General features: G+C 29.1%; 1 protein-coding gene across 1 annotated transcript; it reads right to left on the bottom strand.

Moving 5' to 3' along the window:
* Positions 1-544: 544 nt before the first annotated feature.
* Positions 545-9,554, bottom strand: LOC107493757 (zinc finger protein BRUTUS-like At1g18910). Its single transcript, XM_052259781.1, has 12 exons — positions 9,314-9,554; positions 6,535-6,729; positions 6,266-6,457; positions 6,111-6,169; positions 5,728-5,950; positions 3,676-5,330; positions 2,943-3,161; positions 2,712-2,846; positions 2,318-2,552; positions 2,159-2,218; positions 936-1,007; positions 545-844 (listed from the first exon to the last, which is right to left on the bottom strand). The coding sequence occupies exons 1-12, from the start codon at positions 9,416-9,418 to the stop codon at positions 743-745; spliced, it is 3,252 nt and encodes a 1,083-aa protein (XP_052115741.1). The 5' UTR covers positions 9,419-9,554; the 3' UTR covers positions 545-742.
* Between the last annotated feature and the right edge of the window lie 2,661 nt (positions 9,555-12,215).

Below are 12,215 nucleotides of genomic sequence, written 5' to 3' on the forward strand. Positions count from 1 at the left end.
ATCAAAAGTATAGAAAGTATTGTAAATGCATTCACTAATTCTTTATGCCAGCCCTAGTGTCACTTTGTGCTGTACACATCAACTTCTAGCCTCTGTATTTCTCAATTAAAGTCATACACAAACATATAACTTCCTTATTATAGTTTTTTCTGGTTGTGGTCAAACAGACAAACACTGCTGCTGTAGTGCTGTATGAAATGATCAAATATGTCAAAATTATAGTTTATGAAGTTTAGGCTTATCCCTCACTCCTTTAATTTGCCAGTATATCTGATATCATCTCGGCTTTCTTGGTAGCCACTAAAGATGGCAATAGGTAGAATAAGGTGAGTTTCGAGTTTCGACCCAACCTGACTATACCCCACACATTTTTAAACAAATCTCAATATCCACCCAAGACATCTTGCAGGTCCTAAATGCAAAATACTCACACCTTATGAACCAAGATAGAACTAAAGCAAAACCAGCACTAGAAGGCGAATCTCTATGAATGGAAAGTTACGGCTAGCATTTCTTGATTTGCAAACTGATCATGCATTGATGATTCTTGATAATTGCGGAGCAAGATTAGATTTTAAATCAGTACATCTCATAGGTAACAAGATAACTGTTTTTGCATCAGAATACTATTATTTTGGCCTATGCCATAGAAGGCAAACTTCAAAACATAAAGTACAATATAATGTTTTAATACACAGAAGCTAAGGAGACGCAGGTACTTATTATTCTCATAGTGGAAGTCTCATAGAACTCTGGTGTTGTAGGAACCACAATAAGGGCATTTGTGGTAACGCCAGTGGAAGGGAGCTACTCCTTTCTTTTCGCAGTCATTACATAATATAACCTACAGTTTTCATAGGGTCAATCAAAGATATGCGTTTCATAACATTGTAAAGTTTATATCAGACATGATTCTAGTAAAATAGTTGACAAACCTGAGTTCGACTGGAAAGCTCATCAGACATTTTCTCTTCGGCCAATAAAGAATCTAACTTCTTAAAATAGTCCTGAAAGACATTCTCATGACTTTAGAGAGATGAACGATGATTACAACCAAGATAATTGGATCACTGATAACAAAAATAGAAAACCAACTGGGATGTTCTGCTAATTCAAACAGGCAAATTGAATCGTGAACAGCTGCTAGGAGTTTCCTAATCCCGTATTACAGAATGAAGTGATAGAATCTCACAAAGTCTTAAAAGTAGAAAGAAAGAAAAAAAGAAAGAAACGGGAAAAAGGATCGCTTATGCAATTCTCCAATGAATACGTGTCGTTTGGTAGCCAGTAACAAATACAAATACAAAGAGACAAGAGAAACAAAATTTAACTCCACTTTTAAAACAATGCTTTATTTCTGTCTTTTGATCCAGAAACATTCCTTAAGTTCTTTGGGTGTCCTTAAGTTTATTTGACGAGTTTGACAAAATTTTAGCAATAAAAATAAAATTATTAAAAGATAAAAAAATAATTTTTTAAAAATAATAATTCATATTTTTTTAAAGATTTTTTATTTAAAAAATATTTTTAACATAATAAATAAATAAAAAATATTTTTATATTATTATATCTAAATCTTTTAAAAAAAATCACTTGAAAAAAGATTTTTTTTTATAAAAACTCATCTAAACAAGTTCTGTGACTCTTTTTCTCTATATTGATATATAAAAATGCTATTTATATATCAAAATTTCTTGTAAAATAGGTTTTTTTTTTAAATATTTTAAGTGTTAAAAATGTCTTTTATTTATTTTTTAAAGTAAAGTATTGTTAGTTTTAGAAAAAATAAATAATTTATTTTTTTAATAAAAATAATTTTTTAAAAAGATGTATCTAAATAGGTTTAATATTGAATAAAAGTATTTTATTAAAACAAAGTATTTTTTAACTCAAAAAAAAACCAATTCAAACCATAATTTATTTAAACAATATTTTATATTTTATATATATCATATCTTATAAAATTTTAAAATTCGTATATTCGCGTGTCCTGTTGTGTCCATATTCGTGTCCATCTCCATGCATCGTAGCGTATAACTTATATAACTTATAAGGTTGTCCTCTCAAAGTTCAGTGATAAAATGTACTTGAAGCTACATGGACAATATTTCCTTATACATACATACAGGATAAGGAATAAAGTCAAATAATAACTAACCTGCATGTCTACAATTGACTTGCTACATATGGGGCAGGTATAGTTAAAGCCGGTATATTCCTGGAAGAATCATCATAAATACTAATAAGTATTTGCCTTTGTTTTCTGCATACTTGAGGAGCTTTTCTATATATTTTTTACTTTTTAAGGTAGTAGTACCTGAAAGCATGCTGAGTGCATCACATGACCACATGGAAGGGCTTTTACCGGAGCCAGGGATGTGAAGATATATTCATGACAAATTGGACAGTTGTCCTCTAAATGTTTTTCCCGGCATGTGTGTACCAAAAGACTACGCGACATACATGCATTGCAACTCATGCAATGAAAGTACGTGGTACCCAATCCCTTCCCAACTCGGCACAGGTTACAATAGGGACAGTGGTAAATTTCCCTGTACAAGATTTCAAGTATTAGCGGTTTTGCAATAATAGTTTTTCGTTTAAATGATAAAAGATTAATCGGACTAACAAAATTGGATAGCTTAGCATAAAGATAAACAGTTAGATAAAGGTGACAAAGCACAAGTTCCAGAGAAATTAAGTTACATTACTTTTCATCCTCAAATAATCTGCAGATCCAGCAGTAATATTTTGCCATGGTTAACTTGCAGGAAGAAGTTGAGCATGTGGCATTAATGGGCTGAATGTTTAAGCACTCCATGCACATCATTTTTGTAATAGATTTCCTAAAATATATAATTAGGCAATCGGTTTAAATATGAATTCAGAGAAAGGAGATTTCTTAATTCAAAACTTAAAATATTAACTGACTGCATGTTTACCTGTCAATTATATGGTCCGATACCTCATTATGGCAATGTATGCAAGTATGAAGTTGGTTGCAACAGGGGCAAAAAATCTTACAGTTTCTCTTGTAATGTTTGCAACCATAAATTAGTTTGAGAGGATCCCTATAGGATGGATGCTTCCCAGGAAATTCCTGCTCATCATTTTTGACATCAACTTCTGTAAAGGATATCTTCTGTCTAATAATCCAACGGCTGAAATAATGTAGATATTAATGTCAAATTCCTCCATCATATTTCCATTGGTTCTTGAAGAGTAGAATAAAACTATATAAGTTCCACATAATTCATGTATACTTAAAAGTTAGGATGCTAACTTCAGTTGATTTTAAATATCAATATTCTCTGATGCATGTTGCAATAATTCATGTATATTCCACGGCTATTCAGATGTAACACATAGATTTGATCCTCTTGGTGATGCATAGTTTACCACTTTGCAAATTTCAATGATAAAAAAACGAGATTCCATAACCTTGCTATTAAATTGTGTTCTGATAGTCTTATGTAACAAACGTACAAAATTAGCTAAAAACACTCTTGGCATTTTGATTATATGATTCTTTAAAAGCAAAATAAGTAGTTATGAACTAAAACTTTCCAAGAATCATGGCCATTGTATAGTTTATTGACACTAAAACTAACAGAAAAATAAACAAAGCAACGTTGTTAAATAGATGCTCCAGAACATGAGATGTGTTTGACCTACCTTATTAGCAGGTTCTGTATTATGTATGACTTTTCTTGAGGATCTAAGGAGGAATCGCGAGTTACCCTTCTTATTGCTTTCTCCAGATCATCTTGACTCAGTTTCAGAAGCCGGTCATAATGCCTGGAATTGTGACGAAATTGAAATGATTGATCTTCAATTTTGATTGGATTTGTGATTCCTTCCTTTTCTTGATTCCAACCATGTTTGTTGTTATCATGAAAACGATTTGTGGATTTTGAAATTTCATTTTTATTCTGTGCTGCAGCTTGAACCTTAACTGTGCCATCAAATTTGTTGTTAGACAGCTGGACATTATCACCAATATGATCCTTCTGATGAAAATCAGTATTTGTGTTGGATGAGGGTTCTTCTTGTAATTCATCAAGAACTTCTTCAGAAAAGTATTTAGATATTATCTCCAGTGGCTCAACAGTCTCTTTAAGTGCATGCTTTGTTCCCTCTTCTGGCTTAGTTATACTGTACCCATCCCACCATTCACTTAGCCACTCGTTGAACATTGTATTTTTAGTAGCCATGGACCATAAGAACATTAAAACATGCTGTTCTTTCTGTGTTAACGATGCCATTAGCCAAGGTATCATATCTTGCAATATCTGTGCTCCTATTCTTCCAAGCATGCATCCTATGATCTTCCCTTGCTCCTTATTTGAGAAGAATTCTCTACTTAGAGGCCAAATTTCTGCTTCCTCCCGGTCAATATGGCCTGAAAGTGATTTATGCATTGATTTGCAGATTTGTTGCAGCTTCCTACATAAATGCTGATACCTTACCAAGGATGTAGAAACCGAAATATCTAATTCAGACATCTTATGAAGGATGTGGGATATTTTATTGAAGTGTTTAACTTCAACATTGTGATCGAAAGCGTAGGCATGGCTAATGTTTTTTAGCCTACCACTTGCCTCCAAAGCTGGGAAAACTATTTCATCCTCTGCATCACTATGGATTTGATAAAGAAAATATATGATGTGGAATCGCTTGTGGAAATCCATAAGCAACTCAGCATTGTCTTCTAACTGAGCTGAGCCAAGAACTAGGTAGTCCAAATCTTTCTTGATAGCCTTGTGAAAGAAAAATATTATGTCAATTGGTTTTGGATCTTCAAGAAAGGAAACAGAAGAACTATTTGCCGCATGGCATCCCAGCTTCTGATGCAACTTAACAACTGTGGCCGGAAAAAGTATATGCAGATTAATTCCTGTGGAGTATGGTGTGTCGTACTTGTTGGATCCCGAAGGTGAGGGATAGGACAGACACATCTTGCTAGAGACCTTATGAGGCAGGCAGTCAGAATTTAAAGAAAACCCAGGCGCTTTCTTGATTTGCTCAGGTAAGAAAGAGTATTTGCTTTTGAACATATGGTGCAAGTCCTGTCGGAATTTTTGAATAGCAGTTTTACCTGAATACCCAATGCGGAACCACTCTTGTAAGAGCGATGCAAAACCTTTACAGGCAACATCATTTCCTTTCTTTTTGAAATAGAGAATGGACCTGGATTCTTTTTCAGGCAGGTGAACTGAAAACCAAGTTATAGCACCCTTTACTAACCCAAGTGGCATCATATACAGGCTCAAGCTCAGAAGTCCCTCTTGCATCCCATTGCTGCAATTCTTTCTAATGACAGGAAATACCTGATAAAAATAAGGGTGTCAAAATTTCACACATTTTAAGCATCCCTTTATAGAGGAAGTACAATGTTTTCATAAGAAGTAGTAATCACTAATCAAAACTAGACTTTTCCTAGACACATCACTGTTGTATTCTGCCTTTCATTTCTTGTTCGTTCTTCTCTCCTAGTGAGAACCATATTTATGAATAACTTAATTAACGAATGTGTATGCATATGCTGGTAGGTCCGTTTAGTAGAAATACAATAGTTTCAAAACCACAATATGCGTATATCTCCTATCATAATATATGTACTAATATGATGTTCTCTTGTTCCCTTCCTTGATTGGTAAAAGAAACTAAGAACCAAGTAATGACTTTAAAAAGTACAGTGCAGTTGTAACCAAGAAAAAGGTATACCTCATTTTCTTGAAAGGCGAATTGTTTTCTGAGCCTTGATACGAATGATTCAAGTTTTTGACAAAGGTTCCCTACGAATTCGCACAAAGGCATTCCACTTTCCGATCTATAGAATAACAACTGCTGTAAATCTTCAATGTGACTTACATCACAAAAGTTTTCCGTAGACTTTGACAACCAGTCACCAGCAAGTTTCTTCAATACTAATCTTTTCTGAGCATTGCTGTGATTGGAAATTCATATTCAATGATCAGACAATTGAACAAGCATTTTAGAAAGAAGCGAAGGATAGTTGTTCATGAACTTTAGCAAGAAAAACTTGGCTAAAACGAATTAGTTAGATAAAATTTGACAAGCACAGAAAAAAATGTCAGAGGCATTACCTGTAGAACGTGAGGACATCAGCAAAGAATTTCAGTTGGATAAGCAGTGATTCTAAATTCTGAAAGCAGCTGCAGTTTTTTATTAAACAAAGTTCTTTCAGAATTTCTTCCAAATCCTTTATGATGGCATCATGCCAAAGATGAAGAACATTAACCTGGGTTGTCCCATCTTTGTCTTTTGGGCCATTCACTTCCATCTGACTTGAAAGTTCTTTGAAGTTCCTATTGCAAGAACCCAACGGAAATGATCTTGCAATATCTAAGGATTGAGCACCACCTTGAACTTCATCCTTAAAAGAGACTTCAGTGAAGCTTTGTTTGTTGCTTCCAATCCAAGAAACCAAAACCTTCGATATGTTATCTGAATTAGAAAAATACACAAAGTTCATAGAAAGAGATAATCAAGCAGTGAACTGGGGCCTACCTCTTGGAGTGTTTTTTCCATTGGTGCAATTTCATTTATACACTGAGTGACTTCTGCTTGTTTCTCTTCGGAAAGGAAGGATACCATCCATGGCAAAAGTTCCTCCAGCAATATTATAGGAACACTACATATGAATTGCCACACAAGCGAAGCCTGTTCTTCGGTAGGTAATTTTTGTATCACCAGTGGAAAAACCTGCATCAATATACAATTTTTTGATAACAAAAATGTCACTATTGAAATTCAATTTCACATTGTACAAAAAATACTCGAACCAGGATACATCTTTTTATTTGAATTAAGTAGGTTTAATTCAACTCCAAAGACTAATATATGAGAGTGAGGGATGTCTAAGCGCTTATAAAGGCTAAGTTCCATTTAGAGGTGATGTGATACTCTCAACAATATTAAAGAATATGTTACCAAAAGTATAGATGCTATGTAGCCCATATAGGTCAAGAAAGATGATCAGTTCGTACGATTTGTTGTCTTGTTTTACCCATCATATGGTTCATACACTGCTATGACAGATAATAACTGTATGTACCAACAAGCTTAAAAGTAAAGCAATTAATAGTGTTGGCCAAACAACTAATCGTAACTACTACCCAATTATCATTTTTCTTTGTCAGATCAATGTCTGCTGAATGCTAGCACACTATGACCTTCAATCCTTGGTTAGATTAATAATATTAATGTTTTTGTTTTGAGAGTATTTCCCTGTCATCTGATCCACTATAAGGTTATAGACTTATAGTAGTTATTTTCATATAGTAGGTTATCAAGCAAATTCAGTACGAAGGACAATAAAAATAAATTTTTGCTGAATTTAAATTTTGAACATTTTTTTAATTAAATTTTGAATATTCTTATTTTTAAGAACTTTTTAAATGTTTTTCTTTTCTCCTCGTGTTGAAGTTATCAACAATATTGGTTGTGCAATGTTAGCTTTTAGGAGTATGAGTATCTCTAAAGTTTATTTGGATAGGCCTATATTATGTTGAGAATATTTTTTATTTGAATAATGCTATATGAGTATAAAATTTATGAATTTTTATTAATATTTTATCAATTTTAAATCTTAAATTTTATATTCTAAATTTTAAAATTTAAATTCTAATAGTATAAAAATAATATGTTAGTCTAAAATATTAGTTAATATTANAAAAAGATTGGACAAATAGTTTTCTACTTATTTTTCAGAGAGATAATTATAAAAGTAGTAAAAACTAGTTTATATGTTTTGAATGTGTAAATTAATTTATATTTGTTTATATTTGAATGTTTAGGGTTGGCGAAACCAGAATTTTAATATCAGGAGGGCCAAAATTTTATAACTATTTTTAATTTTTTAAAAAAATTTACAATATTTTTAATTTTAGATTTTTTTTTATGATTTAATTATTCTGTTAGTTTTAATAGTTTTATCAAAATTTTAATTAGGTTTTTATAATGTAAAAGTTTATAATTGAGTTTCTATATTAGAAAAAAATTATAAATTAGGTCCCCTCAAACTATTTTTGTTAAAAATACAAAATATTTTTGAAAATTTTATTTTTGCATCTAATATAAAATACATTATGAAATATTCTAAAAGTAAATATTCTAATATTTTGTGTTTTATGCTAAAAATAATAACTAGTAAATATTTAATTATAAAATTTTATTTAATATAAGAATTTAATTATAAATTTTAAATTATAAAATTTAATTAAAAATTTAATAAAATTACAAGAAATAATAAAACTATTAAATCTTATTATAATAGAAATAAACTACATACACCCCACTCCCTATGATGTTGGTCAAATCTATTTTTAAAAATATAAATTAACCGATCTTATGAGATGTAACACATAATATATTTTAATTGTTATATTTTGCAAAAATACAATATCAATATTTTAAAAAACATAACGTTAACCTTCTTTACAAAGATATTTAAGTGATGAATAATATCACTTGAATAAATAAAGTGGCTGACGATAAATTTTTCCAATTTTTAAGAGAGTTCAAATAATATTAAAATTAAAACTTAAGCAAAAGCTTTTCGGTATTTTTCCTGAGCTGTATTTTTTTTCCCTTTCTAAAAGTAAGCTGTGGTACGTTTGACTTAAAATTAGGAGGAATAGAGGATGGAGTGTTAGTTATTTGGACTATTGAGAATAATAAAAATGTGGGTATTACAAATTCTTTTCCCAATGTTGATTTTTTTCACTTTCTAAATTATAAATTAAAATTACAATTTTTAAATAACAATACAAATTATTTGTGTAAATTAACTACTAAAAGTTGTTCCATACAAGCCATTTTATTTCCGTCATAGTTGAATTGTTGAAATAATATTTCTCTAAACAAAATCATGAAAGCAACAAGACACCAAAAGTAAAAAAAAAAAAAATTATAAACATAGTAGTTTTTTTTTAAAAGTTAAGGGTGAGACTCGAATTCGAGATTTTTAGATTAAAATGGGGAGACTGGTACCAAAACATAGCAGTTTATTTTCAGTTAAAAATAAGGTTTAATTGAATTCTAAAAAATAACTCAAAAGGTGAAGAGTTGCTTCACATTGTTTGATGTGAGATTTGTAATATATCTGGACTTCTAGTACGTAAAATTTGTAAAACTAGACATACATATGACTTAACTAAATTAGATTAGAAAAATGATGATACTATGTCGTCAAACTAATCTTTCAAAAGATTAATCAATTAAGTAAAAACACACATAATTCTCTATCTAACCATTTTCATAAACTACAACAATAGAAATCAACTACCTGCTCTTCTTCTTTCAGCATATGTTGGTAGATGGAAGTTTGCAAGATGCCGATGCAGTACACAAGTTCTTGGAACAGCTTGGAAATATTCTTATGCAGGGGCATCGGCTCATCCAATAAGTGAATAATGGAATCGTAGAGGTCATTGGTGCTTTTATGTTCAAGGGAATATGTAGATACCACATTTTTCACGTGTCTATCCAACGCAATAAAGATAACCTGGGGAAAAAGTTGTGAAGTTATATTCAGGAATCAGAAGAGCGAGCCTTAGCTTAGATGGATGATAATCGCAGTTATTTATTTAGACTTAGTTGTTACCTTTTACATCTATCAGTTATTACTATTAAATACAATAGGATATAATATAAATCACACTAATTAAATTTTACACTTCATTTGATAATTAAAGAAATAAATTTCAGGGTTATATATAGCTGAAACTTATATTATTTAACATTAAAAATAATTGTATAATTTTAAGTATAATAAATATATAATTATAAATGTTAGCCAAACAAAATCATAAATATTATGTTAAATAAAGTAACTTTAGTTATTATGTTTTTAGCATTTATTCAAAGATAATTGGTATAAGAATCTCTTCTTAACAAATACGCACAACTCTTATAGCTTAAATTTTATCTAGCGTTAACAAATAAAATAAATCAATAATTTTGCTCAAATATATCATAGTTTTTAGGTGGATGTTACAATACTCCCCTAAAGTTTGGAGTTTTGAAACTCCTTTAAATTATTAACATTGTAATGTACGTTGGCGCAATATCCTAGAGAATTCCATTAATAAAGGTTTTAATGTATATTGACAAAATTATTAATTAATTAATATATTTTTTTGTAAAACTACCAATACATTAATTATAACTTTTAAAATATATTTTTAATAAAATAGCAATTATGATTATTACAGAATTTTTTATTTTGATAACTTACTATTGAAAATTTAATATATTCTATTAGTATATAAATTATTAAAATTATTAAATTTGTTTATAAATTCTAATTAATTAATAATTTTTATTTTTATTTATTTTAATTATTTGTTTGATATTATAACTTATCTCATAAAATTTGAAATTTTTTAAATAATAATTTAATTATTTTAATTACCAAAATAAATAATTTGTAGCGTACTTACCAATTTACACTATATTTATTTATTTCGTTTACATATGTGTATTTTTTCAATTTTCATATGTCTTGTTTACACATAAAAAATTATCTCATTTATAGTATAAAACGATATATATGTATTTATAAATAATTAAATATAATTTTTAAAAGAAAAAGTCTAGGGGGCCAGCAATTTTTGTGATTGTTAGCCATCAACTAGCCATCAATGATGATTTGATGGTGTGAGATTGGTGTGAGATTTCATCACAGTAGACGTGTTAACGTGTCTATATTTTCTATTATTTAAAATGGACGGTTTATCTTTTCTATTATTTAAAATCGTTTATCTTTTCTATTATTTGAAACATTCCATTTTTACAAAATTTGATCTAATTTAAATTATTAATATTTTTTATTATTTTTAAAAATTATATTTAATTATTTATAAATACATATATATCGTTTTATACTATAAATGAGATAATTTTTTATGTATAAATAAGACATATGAAAATTGAAAAAATACACATATGTAAACGAAATAAATAAATATAGTGTAAATTGGTAAGTACGCTACAAATTATTTATTTTGGTAATTAAAATAATTAAATTATTATTTAAAAAATTTCAAATTTTATGAGATAAGTTATAATATCAAACAAATAATTAAAATAAATAAAAATAAAAATTATTAATTAATTAGAATTTATAAACGAATTTAATAATTTTAATAATTTATATACTAATAGAATATATTAAATTTTCAATAGTAAGTTATCAAAATAAAAAATTCTGTAATAATCATAATTATTATTTTATTAAAAACATATTTTAAAAGTTATAATTAATGTATTGGTAGTTTTACAAAAAAAAATATATTAATTAATTAATAATTTTGTCAATATACATTAAAAGCTTTATTAATAGAATTATCTAGGTACATTATAATGTTAATAATGCAAAGAAGTTTTAAAACTCCAAACATTAGGGGAGTATGGAATCGGTCCCCTAGTTTTTACTTGTTAAACTAGTATTAACAAACGAAAATGTAACTCAACTACTCAAGTAACTTGCTAGCAAATTGCAAATGTGCAAGGTTATTCCGCTATTTCTTAAAACTTTTTTTATTGGTATTTATATCCTATCATTTTGGACCAACGTAACTTTCAGTATAGAATATACTGATATAGCTACTTCTCCCAATACGAATTTTTTTTAAGTTACCTTCCCAATATAATCCGTGGAACACTATTGTTGTATACGAATTAATTAGAATGTTTGCTTCTCTTTTGGACAATTAGCAATTATTTTTGTTTGGACTTGAAACAGGAACCTACTTAGATACAAATTTTAGGCCAATTATACACTGCATACACTGTGACGTAACATGCAAAGTTTATTTAATAGAAACAATAAAATAAAATAGCATCATCATCTAAGAAACAGACAAGTTTTGGTAGAAATAGATTATTCGATTGTCAACCAACACAAAACAGAGACTGCAAAATTTTGGATTAAGATCGAACTTCATGAACTGGAACTCCAAATTCCTCAACCATCGCACACAAATTATAATTAATCACGAGGCATACAAATCCATGATTTATTAAGTTTATCTATATTCTCTTCTTCGCGATTTGCAACGCTGACAACAACAACAATAACAATAATAATAAAGCAAAAGCTCAAACACAAATTGATAGCTCAAGCCTCAATTAAACGCACAGTTTAGCAAAACAAGGCAACAAGCAGTTAGTTACTATCTATACCT

The sequence above is a fragment of the Arachis duranensis genome, chromosome 1, assembly GCF_000817695.3.
Source record: "Arachis duranensis cultivar V14167 chromosome 1, aradu.V14167.gnm2.J7QH, whole genome shotgun sequence".
NCBI lineage: Eukaryota > Viridiplantae > Streptophyta > Magnoliopsida > Fabales > Fabaceae > Arachis > Arachis duranensis.